This window comes from Pseudophryne corroboree, chromosome 2 (genome assembly GCF_028390025.1).
Source record: "Pseudophryne corroboree isolate aPseCor3 chromosome 2, aPseCor3.hap2, whole genome shotgun sequence".
NCBI classification, from domain to species: Eukaryota; Metazoa; Chordata; class Amphibia; order Anura; family Myobatrachidae; genus Pseudophryne; species Pseudophryne corroboree.
In genome coordinates, this window is record NC_086445.1 from 511,388,486 (window position 1) to 511,405,563 (window position 17,078).

Below are 17,078 nucleotides of genomic sequence, written 5' to 3' on the forward strand. Positions count from 1 at the left end.
GGGTTAATGTCAGAAATGTGCAACACATTTTTCATTGCCGTAATCATGCATCGGATGGCCCTAGTGGATTGTATATTCGTCTCATCCTCGTCGACACTGGAGTCAGACTCCGTGTCGACATCTGTGTCTGCCATCTGAGGTAGCGGGCGTTTTTGAGCCCCTGACGGCCTCTGAGATGCCTGGGCAGGCGCGGGCTGAGATGCCGGCTGTCCCAAAGCTGCGTCATCGAACCTTTTATGTAAGGAGTTGACACTGTCGGTTAATACCTTCCACATATCCATCCACTCAGGTGTCGGCCCCGCAGGGGGCGATATCACACTTATCGGCACCTGCTCCGCCTCCACGTAAGCGTCCTCATCAAACATGTCGACACAGCCGTACCGACACACCGCACACACACACACACACACACACAGGGAATGCTCTGACTGAGGACAGGACCCCACAAAGTCCTTTGGGGAGACAGAGAGAGAGTATGCCAGCACACACCACAGCGCTATATATAATAAGATTTTACTCACCGGTAAATCTATTTCTCGTAGTCCGTAGTGGATGCTGGGAACTCCGTAAGGACCATGGGGAATAGCGGCTCCGCAGGAGACTGGGCACAACTAAAGAAAGCTTTAGGACTACCTGGTGTGCACTGGCTCCTCCCACTATGACCCTTCTCCAGACCTCAGTTAGGATACTATGCCCGGAAGAGCTGACACAATAAGGAAGGATTTTGAATCCCGGGTAAGACTCATACCAGCCACACCAATCACACCGTATAACTCGTGATACTATACCCAGTTAACAGTATGAAACATAACTGAGCCTCTCAACAGATGGCTCATAACAATAACCCGTTAGTTAGGTAATAACTATATACAAGTATTGCAGACAATCCGCACTTGGGATGGGCGCCCAGCATCCACTACGGACTACGAGAAATAGATTTACCGGTGAGTAAAATCTTATTTTCTCCGACGTCCTAGTGGATGCTGGGAACTCCGTAAGGACCATGGGGATTATACCAAAGCTCCCAAACGGGCGGTAGAGTGCGGATGACTCTGCAGCACCGAATGAGAGAACTCAAGGTCCTCCTCAGCCAGGGTATCAAATTTGTAGAATTTAGCAAACGTGTTTGCCCCTGACCAAGTAGCAGCTCGGCAAAGTTGTAAAGCCGAGACCCCTCGGGCAGCCGCCCAAGATGAGCCCACCTTCCTCGTGGAGTGGGCTTTTACTGATTTAGGATGCGGCAGTCCAGCCGCAGAATGCGCCAGCTGAATTGTGCTACAAATCCAGCGAGCAATAGTCTGCTTAGAAGCAGGAGCACCCAGTTTGTTGGGTGCATACAGGATAAATAGCGAGTCAGTTTTCCTGACTCCAGCCGTCCTGGAAACATATATTTTCAGGGCCCGGACTACGTCCAGTAACTTGGAATCTTCCAAGTCCCTAGTAGCCGCAGGCACTACAATAGGTTGGTTCAAGTGAAAAGCTGATACCACCTTAGGGAGAAACGGAGGACGAGTCCTCAATTCTGCCCTATCCATATGGAAAATCAGATAAGGGCTTTTATATGACAAAGCCGCCAATTCTGATACACGCCTGGCCGAAGCCAAGGCCAATAACATGACCACTTTCCACGTGAGATATTTCAGATCCACGGTTTTTAGTGGCTCAAACTAATGTGATTTTAGGAAACTCAACACCACGTTGAGATCCCAAGGTGCCACTGGAGGCACAAAAGGGGGCTGAATATGCAGCACTCCCTTTACAAATGTCTGAACTTCAGGTAGTGAAGCCAGTTCTTTCTGGAAGAAAATGGACAGAGCCGAAATCTGGACCTTAATGGAACCCAATTTTAGGCCCATAGTCACTCCTGACTGTAGGAAGTGCAGAAATCGACCCAGCTGAAATTCTTCTGTTGGGGCCTTCCTGGCCTCACACCCCGCAACATATTTTCGCCAAATACGGTGATAATGGTTTGCGGTTACTTCTTTCCTGGCTTTTAGCAGCGTAGGAACGACTTCCTCCAGAATGCCCTTTTCCTTTAGGATCCGGTATTCAACCGCCATGCCGTCAAACGCAGCCGCGGTAAGTCTTGGAACAGACAGGGCCTCTGCTGTAGCAGATCCTGTCTGAGCGGTAGAGGCCATGGGTCCTCTGATATCATTTCTTGCAGTTCTGGGTACCAAGCTCTTCTTGGCCAATCCGGAACCACGAGTATCGTTCTTACTCCTCGTTTTCTTATTATTCTCAGTACCTTTGGTATGAGAGGCAGAGGAGGGAACACATAAACCGATTGGTACACCCACGGTGTCACTAGAGCGTCCACAGCTATCGCCTGAGGGTCCCTTGACCTGGCGCAATATCTCTCTAGTTTTTTGTTTAGGCGGGACGCCATCATGTCCACCTGTGGCCTTTCCCAACGGTTTACCATCAGTTGGAAGACTTCTGGATGAAGTCCCCACTCTCCCGGGTGTAGGTCGTGTCTGCTGAGGAAGTCTGCTTCCCAGTTGTCCACTCCCGGAATGAACACTGCTGACAGTGCTAAGACGTGATTTTCCGCCCATCGGAGAATCCTTGTGGCTTCTGCTATCGCCATCCTGCTTCTCGTGCCGCCCTGTCGGTTTACATGGGTGACTGCCGTGATGTTGTCTGATTGTATCAGTACCGGCTGGTTTTGAAGCAGGGGCCTTGCCTGACTTCGGGCATTGTAAATGGCCCTCAGTTCCAGAATATTTATGTGTAGGGACGACTCCTGACTTGACCAAAGTCCTTGGAAGTTTCTTCCCTGTGTGACTGCTCCCCAGCCTCGAAGACTGGCATCCGTTGTCACCAGGACCCACTCCTGTATGCCGAATCTGCGGCCCTCTTGAAGATGAGCACTCTGCTGCCACCACAGTAGAGATAACCCTGTCTCCAAGGACCAGGGTATCAGCCGATGCATCTGAAGATGCGATCCTGACCACTTGTCCAAGAGGTCCCACTGAAAGGTTCTTGCATGGAACCTGCCGAATGGAATTGCTTCGTAGGAAGCTACCATTTTTCCCAGGACTCGTGTGCAGTGATGCACCGATACCTGTTTTGGTTTCAGGAGGTCTCTGACTAGAGATGACAGCTCCTTGGCTTTCTCCAGCGGGAGAAACTTTTTTCTGTACTGTGTCCAGAACCATCCCCAGGAACAGTAGGCGTGTGGTAGGAACCAGCTGTGACTTTGGAATGTTTAGAATCCATCCGTGCTGTTGTAGCACTTCCCGAGATAGTGCTACCCCGACCAACAACTGCTCCCTGGACCTCGCCTTTATAAGGAGATCGTCCAATTACGGGATAATTAAAAACTCCCTTTTTTCGAAGGAGTATCATCATTTCTGCCATTACCTTCGTAAACACCCTCGGTGCTGTGGACAGCCCAAAAGGCAGTGTCTGGAATTGGTAATGGCAATCCTGTACCACAAATCTGAGGTACTCCTGGTGAGGATGGTAAATGGGGACATGCAGGTAAGCATCCTTGATGTCCAGGGATACCATGTAATCCCCCTCGTCCAGGCTCGCAATAACCGCCCTGAGCGATTCCATCTTGAACTTGAATCTTTTGATATATGTGTTCAAGGATTTTAAATTTAAGATGGGTCTCACCGAACCGTCTGGTTTCGGTACCACAAACATTGTGGAATAGTAACCCTTTCCTTGTTGAAGGAGGGGTACCTTGACAATCACTTGCTGTGAATACAGTTTTTGGATAGCCACCAACACTGCCTCCCTGGCAGAGGGAGTTGCTGGTAAGGCAGATTTTAGGAAACGGCGGGGGGGGAGACGCCTCGAATTCCAGCCTGTACCCCTGAGATACTACTTGAAGGATCCAGGGATCCACCTGTGAGAGAGCCCACTGTGCGCTGAAATTTCTGAGACGGGCCCCCACCGTACCCGGGTCCGCCTGTGAAGCCCCAGCGTCATGCTGTGGACTTACCGGACGCTGTGCCTTTTTGAATCGGCATCACCTGACCACTGCCGAGTCCATAACCCCCTTCTGGCGGCAATGGACATTGCGCTTATTTTTGATGCCAGCCGGCAAATATCCCTCTGTGCATCACGCATGTATAAGACAGCGTCTTTTATATGGTCAATCGTTAGCAAAATATTGTCCCTATCCAGAGTATCAATATTATCCGACAGGGAATCTGACCACGCAGCAGCAGCACTGCACATCCATGCCGATGCAATCGCTGGTCGCAATATAATGCCAGTGTGTGTATATATAGCTTTTAGGGTAGCCTCCTGCTTTCTCTCAGCAGGTTCCTTTTGGGGCGGCCGTATCCGGAGACGGTAGTGCCACCTTTTTTGATAAACGTGTAAGCGCTTTATCTACCCTAGGGGGTGTTTCCCAACGTGACCTATCCTCTGGCGGGAAAGGGTACGCTGCCAATAACCGTTTAGAAATTATCAATTTCTTATCGGGGGAAGTCCACGCTTCCTCACACGCCTCATTTAATTCCTCAGATGCAGGAAAAACTACTGGTAGTTTTTTCTCACCAGACATAATACCTTTTTTGTGGTACCTGGGGTACTATCAGAAATGTGTAATACATTTTTCATTGCCTCAATCATGTAACGGGTGGCCCTATTGGAAGGTACACTAGTCTCATCGTCGTCGACACTGGAGTCGGTATCCGTGTCAACATCTGTGTCTGCCATCTGAGGTAGCGGGCGTTTTAAAGCCCCTGATGACATTTGAGACGCTTGGACAGGCACAAGCTGAGTAGCCGGCTGTCCTATGTCGTCAAACCTTTTATGTAAGGAGCTGACACTGTCACGTAATTCCTTCCATAAGTCCATCCACACAGGTGTCGACCCCGCAGGGGGTGACATCACATTCACAGGCATTTGCTCTGCCTCCACATCATTATCCTCATCATACATGTCGACACAGCAGTACTGACACACAGCACACACACAGGGAATGCTCTGACAGAGGACAGGACCCCACAAAGCCCTTTGGGGAGACAGAGGGAGAGTATGCCAGCACACACCAGAGCGCTATATAACACAGGGATATCACTATACAGAGTGTTTTCCCCTATAGCTGCTTGTATTATATATACTGCGCCTAAATTCATTGCCCCCCCCCCCCCCCCTCTTTTTTTACCCTTTCTGTAGTGCAGGACTGCAGGGGAGAGCCAGGGAGCGATCCTTCCAGCGGAGCTGTGAGGGAAAATGGCGCCAGGGTGCTGAGGAAGATGGCTCCGCCCCTTTTTCGGCGGGCTTTCTCCCGCTGTTTGTGTAAATCTGGCAGGGGTAATTTACACCTATATAACCTCTAGGGCTATATATGGTGTCAGTTTTGCCAGCCAAGGTGTTAATATTGCTGCTCAGGGCGCCCCCCCCAGCGCCCTGCACCCATCAGTGACCGGAGTGTGTGGTGTGCATGAGGAGCAATGGCGCACAGCTGCAGTGCTGTGCGCTACCTTGGAGAAGACAGAAGTATTCAGCCGCCGATTTTCCGGACACTTCTTGCTTCTGGCTCTGTAAGGGGGACGGCGGCGCGGCTCCGGGACCGGACGACGAGGTCGGGTCCTGTGTGCGATCCCTCTGGAGCTAATGGTGTCCAGTAGCCTAAGAAGCCCAAGCTACCACCAGTTAGGTAGGTTCGCTTCTTCTCCCCTTAGTCCCTCGTTGCAGTGAGCCTGTTGCCAGCAGGTCTCACTGTAAAATAAAAAACCTAAAATATACTTTCTTTCTAGGAACTCAGGAGAGCCTCCTAGTGTGCATCCAGCTCGGCCGGGCACAGAAATCTAACTGAGGTCTGGAGGAGGGTCATAGTGGAAGGAGCCAGTGCACACCAGGTAGTCCTAAAGCTTTCTTTAGTTGTGCCCAGTCTCCTGCGGAGCCACTATTCCCCATGGTCCTTACGGAGTTCCCAGCATCCACTAGGACGTCAGAGAAACAGGGATTTACACTAACAAAAGTGATTTTTCCCTATAGCTGCTTAATATACTCAGTTTGCGCCTAAATTTAGTGCCTCCCCTCTCTTTTTTACCCTTTGAGCCTGGAAACTGCAGGGGAGAGCCTGGGGAGCTGTCTTCCAGCGGAGCTGTGAAGAGAAAATGGCGCCGGTGTGCTGAGGGAGATAGCCCCGCCCCCTTCTCGGCAGGCTTCTCACGCTTTTTTATATACTTTTATGGCGGGGGATTATGCACATATACAGTTTAGTAGACTGTATTATGTGCTTTTTGCCATGTAAGGTCCTCTAATTGCTGCCCAGGGCGCCCCCCCCAGCGTCCTGCACCCATCAGTGACCGGAGTGTGTGGTGTGCATAGGGAGCAATGGCGCACAGCTGCAGTGCTGTGCGCTACCTTAATGAAGACCGAAGTCTTCAGCCGCCGATTTCCTCCGGTTTCTTCCGTCTTCTGGCTCTGCAAGGGGGACGGCGGCGCGGCTCCGGGAACGGACGATCGAGGTCGGGCCCTGTGTTCGATCCCTCTGGAGCTAATGGTGTCCAGTAGCCTAGAAGCACAAGCTAGCTGCAAGCAGGTAGGTTTGCTTCTCTCCCCTAAGTCCCACGTAGCAGTGAGTCTGTTGCCAGCAGATCTCACTGAAAATAAAAAACCTAACAAATACTTTTCTTTCTAGGAAGCTCAGGAGAGCCCCTAGTGTGCAACCAGCTCTGGCCGGGCTCAGATTCTAACTGAGGTCTGGAGGAGGGGCATAGAGGGAGGAGCCAGTGCACACCAGATGTAGTACCTAATCTTTTCTTTAGAGTGCCCAGTCTCCTGCGGAGCCCGTCTATTCCCCATGGTCCTTACGGAGTCCCCAGCATCCACTAGGACGTCAGAGAAAATAAGATTTTACTTACTGGTAAATCTATTTCTCGTAGTCCGTAGTGGATGCTGGGCGCCCGTCCCAAGTGCGGACTTCTTCTGCAATGCTTATATATAGTTATTGCTTAAATAAGGGTTATGTTATGGTTGCATCAGGGTTGACCTGTTGCTCTGTTGTTGTTCATACTGTTGACTGGGTATGTTTATCTCAAGTTATACGGTGTGATTGGTGTGGCTGGTATGAATCTTGCCCTGGATTACCAAAATCCTTTCCTTGTACTGTCAGCTCTTCCGGGCACAGTTTCTCTAACTGAGGTCTGGAGAAGGGACATAGAGGGAGGAGCCAGAGCACACCAGTATCCAAATTCTTTCTTAAAGTGCCCATGTCTCCTGCGGAGCCCGTCTATTCCCCATGGTCCTTACGGAGTCCCCAGCATTCACTACGGACTACGAGAAATAGATTTACCGGTAAGTAAAATCTTATTTTTAATTACGTTGGTGGCACAGTGGAAATATAATTGGTGGGGCAGTGGACGGAGACGCCGAGCGGTCAGCGTCTCCCCTCAAGCGTCTCAGCTACAATGATGCCGCTGGCGAGGAGGGAGCCGCTGGAGGCGAGACGCTGAGTTGTCTGCGGTTCCGATAGAATGAAGCCGCTGGCGGGGAGGGGAGCCGCTGGAGTGGAGGGAGGCGCTGCCAGGGAGGTGAGCAATGTCACATTGTGGACATCGCTCATCGCGGCTCCATACACACATGCCGTGATGAGCGATGTCCCAAGTGGCATTGCTCACATTGAGCATGCTGCAGGGGCGACCGCCAACCAGAGCCGTATTAAGACCATGGGGGGCCCGGGGAACTTAAGACAGTGGGGCCTCTATTCAAGAGAGGTGTGTGTGTGTGTGTGTGTGTGTGTGTGTGTGTGTGTGTGTGTGTGTGCGTGCGTGTGCTCCTCCTGCAGCTCCCTCTCCTCCTACTCTATACATTGTCCCGTCCTGTGGCTCCACCTGCCCCTGACACATTATTATGCCCCTGTATGTGAGCACATAGTGTCCCTGTGAGAGCCGCAGCAGCGAGTACCCCAGGCATGGCTCCCTCCTCTGTGCTGTCCCTGAGCGGCCTCTGTCACTGGGCTCCCTGGCTCTTCCTCCTCTACAAAGCCTCTACGCTGTACCTGAGGTGGCAGGAGCTGCGCCGGGTGTTCTCTGCTTTCCCGGGTCCAGAGCGCCACTGGCTGTACGGCAACGCTCATGAGGTAACTCCGCTCCCGTCCCCGGCAACCGCACACATAGCTGAGTGACGGCTCAGCTCTCCAATCATGTATGAGTGAAGCAGCCTGCCGCTCAGCCATTGGGGGCAGCCTACTTCACTCATACATTATTGGACAGCTGAGCCGTCGCTCAGCTGTCCTGTTTGTACGGCCGCCGCTGCAGTGCGGACGGGAGCACAGCACCACAGATCGGATCGGAAGAGAGATCCGATCTGTGGTGTGGCAGGAGGCCCTTTTGGAAAGGGGGGCCCAGGGGTACGTATCCCCGGGACCCCCCCCTTAATCCGGCTCTGCCGCCAACCTGCAATCAACAAGCGCGGGTGCGCGCATCATTGATTGCAGGACCATACACACTAGACGATGTGAACAATATATCGTTCACAATCGTCTGTGCCGGTCATATTGCTAAAAAAAAATAGTCTAGTGTGTACGGCCCTTTAGGATTGTGGACCACCACAAGCAATAAACAGGGATGTGGTGCGCACAGTCTCTGTAAAACTGAGATGACAGAATGGGTAAGGCACCTGTACACATGGCAGTTTAAAAGGCAAATACAATGAATGCCAAGACACAGATTCACCCAAAATTTGCTATGGTAATCAATAAATCCACTTTACAAACATTAATCTGACAGAATTCAGCAAAAAGGGTCTATCACACGCAAAACTGTGCTAAAAAAGTGGCACATTTTTCTGCACGAGAGAAGTTTGTGACAGATACTAAGTAGTAGGCACGGCACTGGTGTAGGGGTCAGTATGAAATTCAGGAGTCAAAAGAAACCGGTCAGATTACATGGACTTCAAAAGTCAAAAGTATACTGTATATCTATATGTATAGAACAGCAGGTAGGTCCGGCACAGCCACTTAAACAACAAGTACTTGACTGGGTGCCCTCACATATAGGACAGTATAGGAACGATGGTGCGGCACTCCAGATTAGACAGACAGCATACTGTATATTTGCATGAAGACAGAAGAGAGAGGGAGGACCTATGCTGTTACCAGGACAAAGAGTGGTTCAACAAGAGAAAGCAGCAGTCCGTTTATTATTATAATCTGCTTTACGTCATACATCTTTATCACTAGTACATATTTATCAATAAGAGGCAATACATACAGTGGAAGCAGCACGAGTTCTCTTTGGTTCAAACATTACAACAAACAAAAATAGAATTTCTAATAAGGGTGTATAGATTTTTTTTTTTTTTATATATATATATATATATATATATATATATATATATATATATATATATATATATATATATATATATATATATATATATATTATTTTTTTTGTAAAGGGCCGTATTCACGGGCAGATGTGGGGAGAGATGTGTGCTGAGGGGTGTAGTACGGCTGACCGGCGGTCTCCTGACCGCCGGTCAGCTTACCGACGCCGGGATCCCGGCAGCATACAGACGCTGGGATCCCGGCGGGGAGGGGCAAGTGCAGCAAGCCCCTTGCGGGCTCAGTGGCGACCTGCGGTCGCCACGGGTTCTATTCCCACTCTATGGGTGTCGTGGACATCCACGAGTGGAAATAGTCCCTGTTGGTCGGCATGCTGACCATCGGGACAGTGACCCGTCGGGCTGGTGGAGGAGGTCATGTGACTGTCGGTCAGCTGACCGGCGGTCACATGAATACCACCCGTGCTGAGCGATCCGCTAAGCACACATCTCTCCCCCCGCTCTAGCACCAGCGATAGCGATGTGCGGGGCTGCGCATCGCTATCGCTGTGGGGGGTACACACAGAGAGATCATGCTTAAAATCTAAGCAATCTAGTCAGATTGCTTAGATTTTAGGCTGGGATCGCTCCATGAGTACTCCCCTTATGACTTATGTGCTCTTTATCATGTGCAGGTGCAACTTGCTGATAAAAAAAGAAGGTAACATTTAGTACACTTGGCGGGGTATTTTTCAAAGCATGGACAGAGATAAAGCACTAACCAATCAGCTCTTAACTCATTTTTCTAACACTGCCTGTAAGAGAGTTAGAAGCGGATTAGTTAGTGCTATATCGCTTGCCAATCCTTGATACACACACCCTTGGTTTTCTTTAACTTAGCTATAAAAACAAAATGTGTATAATGTACAATGGAGGTCATTCAGAGTTGTTCGCTCGCAAGCGGATTTTAGCAGATTTGCTCATGCTAAGCCGCCGCCTACTGGGAGTGAATCTTAGCATCTTAAAATTGCGAACGATGTATTCGCAATATTGCGATTACACACCTCGTAGTAGTTTCTGAGTAGCTCCAGACTTACTCGGCATCTGCGATCAGTTCAGTGCTTGTCGTTCCTGGTTTGACGTCACAAACACACCCAGCGTTCGCCCAGACACTCCTCCGTTTCTCCGGCCACTCCTGCGTTTTTTCCGGAAACGGTAGCGTTTTTTCCCACACGCCCATAAAACGGCCTGTTTCCGCCCAGTAACACCCATTTCCTGTCAATCACATTACGATCGCCAGAACGATGAAAAAGCCGTGAGTAAAATTATTAAGTGCATAGCAAATTTACTTGGCGCAGTCGCAGTGTGGACATTGCGCATGCGCATTAAGCGGAAAATCGCTGCGATGCGAAGATTTTTACCAAGCGAACAACTCGGAATGAGGGCCAATATACAGTAATAAGGTTTTAGGAAACAGAACTGATCTGTCCACAGTGGGTATGGGTCGTTTGATAGACACAACTTAGGTCGACAGTCATTAGGTCGACCATGGAAGGCCAACATGCATTAGGTCGACAGGGACAATAGGTCGACACGTACTAGGTCGACAGGTCAAAAGGTCGACATGAGGTTTTAGACTGTTTTGGGTGTCGTTTTCTCCGTAAAGTGACGGGGAATCCAAATTAGTGCACCGTGTTCACTCGCCATGCTTCGGGCAAGTGGCCTCGCTCCGCTACCGCTGCACTCGGCACAGATTACCGTTCAAATCGTAGTCCACGTGGATCGTTAAGTATGAAAAAAATCCCCCCCCCCAAAAAAATAAAGTGAAAAATGCATGTCAACCTTTTGACCTGTCGACCTAGTGCATGTCGACCTAATGGCATTGTCGACCTAACGACCGTAACCCGTCCACAGTAGCAGCCAAAGAAATGAAACATTAAAATCCAGCTTACCTTTGAAATGAGCTCATCATGGTTTGCCAGGTGAGCTCTGCAATGGATGCAGCTGTATGTTCTGTGACATGATGGCAGGTAGGCCTGAAACGTTTTTGACCTTGTCATTTTCACCATTGGAGCCACTGACCGCTGAGTAAACTCTGGAGTGGCCCACGAGGCGCTCCCGCAGGAAGGATCGCACGGGAAACACCGGAAGACACAGGTAAAGGCCGTGGTTTGGCAGGTTACGGGTGTGGGGGCAGGCTCCACACGCTGAAGAATGCACTAATGTTTGTTAGTGTCCCCGTGACCTAGAAGAAAGAAAATCAGTTTGTTATATGTGGGAAACATAATTAATTGCATCAAAAAGATGGCAATCCTTAAATATGGAGTTCATAAAATTAGTTCACTTTTTATAAATCAAATGAATGTCAGCATTTCTAAGTTTATGGGAGGGGGAAGAAAAACAAACAAAAACTTGCAGGTACCGCTATTACTGTCGCATCGTAGTGTTTAACAAACACTAAGTCTAGGACATAACTCAAGGTATTCCTAATTAGGGGATTGTCCTGCAAGCCAACAACTTCATGATTTGCATTAAACCATAGGCATGACTCAGAGTTGTAAGTAATGCAGATGTTTACAAAGTTGAGCGATTATGAGCGATGAGTTGCGTGCTGGGTACGCCCCCATTAGTGACATCGACAGCCGGGCATGCCCCCATTTGTGACGCTGATGGGGCTGCACCACCCCCACCCTAAACAATGACACTGGGGACGCGCCCCCTTTTTGATTGTGCGCATGCTACCCCCATGCCCTTGCCCACATCCTAGAGGGATCACTAATATCTACTGTTCAAGTCTGTCAGGCATTTTATCTGACCATGAACCCTATTCAGGATCTGTAGCAGATACTGCTAAATAGCAGAATCGGCTACTGCTGACGATTGCATGCTGGGGGGCTGCCCAGTACAGGGCAAGGCCACCCAGCATGCTAATCACCGCCAGCGATGCGTTCGCAATTCAATTGCATCACAGAATGGGAAATTGGGGATGATCCCAGGCTGCGCATGCCAATCTGTGTATGCAGACACAGCGTTGGCATTTTTGGTGTTGCGGTGGCCACGTATGAGGTCACGCACCCACCCCTAAAAGGGTCCAGACCACTTCACCCCCCAAACGCTGCCTCTCCGCCGCTGTCAAAGTGCGATTGCATCCTTCACAATGATCACAGTGAAGGTCTGCACGTGCAGAGTGCGCACGTTGCGCAGATGGTCGCTATATTGCAGTCTACTATTTTTGCAAAGTAACAACCCTTACTGAATAAGGGGCCCGATTCAGACCTAACCGCTGTGCTGCAAATTCACAATCAGATAGTCGCCGCCCATAGAGAGTGTAACCCCCCCCGTGCAGGTGTGCAAATGCATGTGCACGCCGTGCGAAAACGTTGCCACAGTGGACATCTGCAAATCCATTTGCAACTCACTCACCATGTAATGATTTTTCAATACTGTGCAGTCTGTGCGCAGCCCAGGACTTACTGCTACAATGCAATAGAAACAGGCTGATAGGGGCCGAAGCTGACGTCAGAAAAACGCTTGGGAACACCTGCGTTTTTCCCGACACTCCCAGAAAACGGGCAGTTACCACCCACCAAACGTTTGCTTCCTGTCAATCAGCCTGCATATGCCTAGCAATCAAAATTTTCTCACCATTCTGTCGCTGTTTGGCATCGGGCCTGCGCATTGTGGTGCATACGCATACACAGTCATTCATAATCGTCCGCTGTGCTAATTCGCACAACAGCGATCAGGTCTGAATCGGGCCCAAGGTCCCATGTATGCCCAGAATAACCAACTTTTTCATCAGACCAGATAACTTCAACAATCTTTAGGAGACTACAAGACTTTGGTGCCAAGAACGTAGAACAAAAAAATAACCAGCTCCACTGGTGCTAGAATTGCCATTTTAGGAAATGAAAATGAAGCGGGATACATCACACACTTTAGAAATGTATAACCCAAGCTGCTTTGGGGACCTTGCTCCATTGTATAAGATTGATATGTCTTGAAAAAGATAGTGATAATGATCGAAACGTCGACCTGACCTGTGAAAACTCTACTGCCAATAAATGACCTGTTAAGCTTTTAAAACACTGGTGAGTGCCCTCCTCTACTTTGTGCATATTTTTGGATTTGTTTCCTTGGAATGGAGCACCACCTGGATGTTCTTATATGAATGACTGTGTGCGGATATACATGCTATATAACCCACGTGGAAGGGATGTCTGGAGAGAGCAGTAGACCAGACATCAGCCAGATGTTTCAAGCAGGAGGAAGACCCCAATCTTAATGACAATGGGGGTAATTCGCTCGCTGTTTCTTGCAGTCCTGCGTTTGCATAGTCGCCACCCACTGTGCAAGTGTGCGATCGCATGTGCAGCCGAGCGATACAAAAAAAAAAAAAAAAAAAAAAAACTTTAAGTCCTGGGCAACTCAGAAACTGCATACTCAGCCGCTGAGATCACTTCACCCTGTCCGGGGCCGGAATTGACGTCCAACACCCTCCCTGTAAACGTTTGGACACGCCTGCGTTTTTCCAACCACTCCCTGAAAACGGTCAGTTGTCACCCACAAACGACTTCTTCCTGTCAATCTCGTTGCAATCGGCTGTGCGAATGGATTCTTCGTAAAACCCATCGCACAGCAATGATTCGCTTTGTACCCGTGCAACGAGCCTGCGCATTGCGGTGCATGAGCAGTTCTGACCTGATCACAGCGCTGCAAAAACCGCTAGCGAGCGATCAGGTCTGAATTACCCCCAATGACAAAATCAGAGGGAAAATAAACACTGAGCCACAAAGCAACGCTACAATTACTATTCCCTACCTTCATTCTTTATTTTATTTGTCTGTTCACCAACTCCTTAGAGATCACCTGCCTGAAAGCAGTGGCAGTGGGGAGAATTCAGGAGGAAAGGAGACTTTCTACAACCACAAGGCAGAAAGACTTTCATAAAATAAGTCTTTTGTCTGTATATTATTATTACCCTTAATATATATGGCACCACAAGGGTTCCACAACGCCCAGTTACAGAGTACATAAACAAATAATCAAACAGGAAAGCAGTGACTTACAGTTGAAGACAATATAGGACAAGTACAGGGTAAATAAACATAGCTACATCAGCAGATGACACTGGAATAAGTATCAGGTGGCAGAAAACCGTAGAATTTGGTACAGTTGAAGATTATTAAAGTAAGAAAAGGATAAGCACATGAGGGAAGAGGGCCCTGCTCATGAGAGCTTACATTCTAAGGAGAAGGGTAGACAGACAGGTGTGGCACAGACAGGGTACACAGAGAGCGTGGAGCATATATCTTTTGTATGTTTCGGTCCCTCAGTATGCTCCACTCTTCACCACAGTCACCTCCGTTCATGGGATCAGTACATAATCCCGCCGGACGGGTTCCCAGCGGTCGGAATCCCGACCGGCACAATCCTGACAGGGGGTGAGCGCAACGCAGCCCCCTGCGGGCTCGCTGCGCTCACCACACTCATTTATTCGCTCTATGGGTGTAGTGTACACCCACAGAGGGAGAATATGTCGGGATTGTGCCGGTCGGGATTCCGATGTCGGTATTCCGACCGCTGGGATTCCGTCCGGTGGGATCTTTACCGCATCCCCCGTTCATCCTCTCCTTCACCCACTACCCTTTTGTCACTCATATCAGTAATACATTTTAGGGCTTCAGTCACATTTGCAGTCCGTGCTGAATGAACACACACTGATTGCGATCACAAATCTGCAAAGACTTCTATCCAAACCCACAATCATATGTGGGATTATACAATCCCATCACAAATCTAGCCCACTCCCATTGCACGCATAGCTACAAGCAGAACATTGCGTACATTCACTGAAAATTACTCTTATACATCAAAGTCAGCACAAAACTGGGATGGTTTGTTTCTTGTTCTATTCTGTGAGAATAATGTTAGGCAGGCATTAAGGGTCATGGTGTAAACACAATACATAAATATAAAATGTTAAAGTAACTACAACAGTAATAAATTATACGCAACACTGTGGTAAAATGAGCATAAACATAACATACATACCTAAAGAAAAGTGTTATTTTGTAGGAAATGTAAAAAACAAATGTATTTTAATTAGGCATGCAGTACACTAAACATCATTACATGCATCACTGTAACACCACCAGCTGCCTGTGATTTTGCAATTATTAGCTTGGCCATCGGAACATTTGCTTCTGCCATCAGTACTTCCACAGTCTGCATAGCTCTCTAGCTACTCAGTCTGTGCTGCTGAAGCATTTGCAATTTCTGCTGTTTCACATATATTGCGATTGCAATGCCTATGACACACCCAGGGGTGTATCTAGGGGTCCGGGCGCCCCTGACAAAGTAAGGGACTGGCATCCCCCATATTTGAAATAGGGAAGGTGCATGTGCAAAAAAGGGACATAATCTTGTGGGACAGGGGCATGACCATACAATAGTTCCCCCAATTCAAATTACTCTACACAGTATTAAACCTTATACGCATTATGCCCACACAGTAGCAGTTCCCTATACACATTTTGCCCACACAGTAATTCTTATAACACTGAGGAGACATCAGCAGTGCCTGGCCTGGCTGAGTAGGCAATGCCACCCAATGCCAGGTAGTATAATCAAATAATAGTGCAAAGAAGTGCAGTGCAGCACACTACCCAGAGGCCAATGAAAATGGGGGCATGATACATATGACCCCATTAGTGCAGTGCCAGACACACATATGCCCCCACAGTGCCAGATATGCCATTAAAGTGCCAGATACACATATGCCTCCACAGTGCCAGATAAGCCCTCACAGTCAAATAGTCATAGTCCCTATCCCCCTCCCAGCACATAGCCATAGTCCCCACCCAGGAAATAGGCATAGCCCCCACCTCCCCAAGCAATAGCCGTAGTGCCCCCAGCACATAGCCGTAGTCTCCACCTCTCCCAACACAGTCATACAGTAGTCCCCAACCCCTCCTATCACAAAACAATAGTTCCCTGCCAGCATAGATAGCCATAGTCCCCCTCCCTGCACATAGCACCTCACCTCCCCAAGCACATAGCCATAGTCCGCATCCCCCTTCCAGCACATAGCTGTAGTCCGCCCTTAGCACATAGTAGTAGTCTCCCCCACTCCCAGCACATACATAGCCTCCCCACACAGCACATAGCCCTAGTCCCCACCCCACAACATCCCAGCAGATAGCTGTAGTGTCTGGCAATACCTGATGTGCCGAGCTGCCTGGGATGGAGGGCGGAGGACTGCTCTGCAGGCAGGAGCTGGCACCGGTGTCCGGCACCGCACCAAACTACGTGAAGAAACTGAAAATAAACTACAGCTTCCGACAGCAAGGGTTGCTGGGAGTTGTAGTTTATTTTCAGTTTCTTCCCTGTAGTGCATTGCGGTGACGGACACTGGCACCAGCTTCTGCCTGCTGAGCGATCCTCCGCCCTCCATCCCAGGCAATGCACGGGCAGCTCGGCACAGCAGGTATTGCCAGACACTACGGCTTAAGGGATTCCACCCACTGGAGGAGGGTGGCACCGTTGGGCGGCGCCCCCTGCTCGGCTGGCGCCCCTGGCAAGTGCCATCCTGGCCAATGGGTAGATACGCCCCTGGACACACCCACTACACACCCCGCATCACAGAAATCGCGTACCCATCCCACTGATATGCCGCCACCACTCCTTTTTATCGTTGCTAAATGCGATCGCTTCTGTGTTGCAGACAGCTAGGAGCCTAATTCAAATCTGAACGTAGATGTGCTAAATTTAGCACATTGACGATCAGTTTCTCCGACATGCAGGGGGACGCCTAGCACAGGGTTAGTCTGCCCCGC

General features: G+C 49.4%; 1 protein-coding gene across 4 annotated transcripts in view; it reads right to left on the reverse strand.

Moving 5' to 3' along the window:
* YPEL2 (yippee like 2) overlaps positions 1 to 17,078 on the reverse strand; it is a 264,310-nt gene that overhangs the window by 208,547 nt on the left and 38,685 nt on the right. For all 4 annotated transcript variants that reach the window (XM_063954058.1, XM_063954061.1, XM_063954060.1 and 1 more), the window contains one exon: positions 11,193 to 11,485. In XM_063954058.1, coding sequence (XP_063810128.1) covers positions 11,193 to 11,309 — 117 coding nt within the window. In that variant the 5' untranslated portion in view covers positions 11,310 to 11,485. The remainder of the gene's footprint in view (positions 1 to 11,192; positions 11,486 to 17,078) is intronic.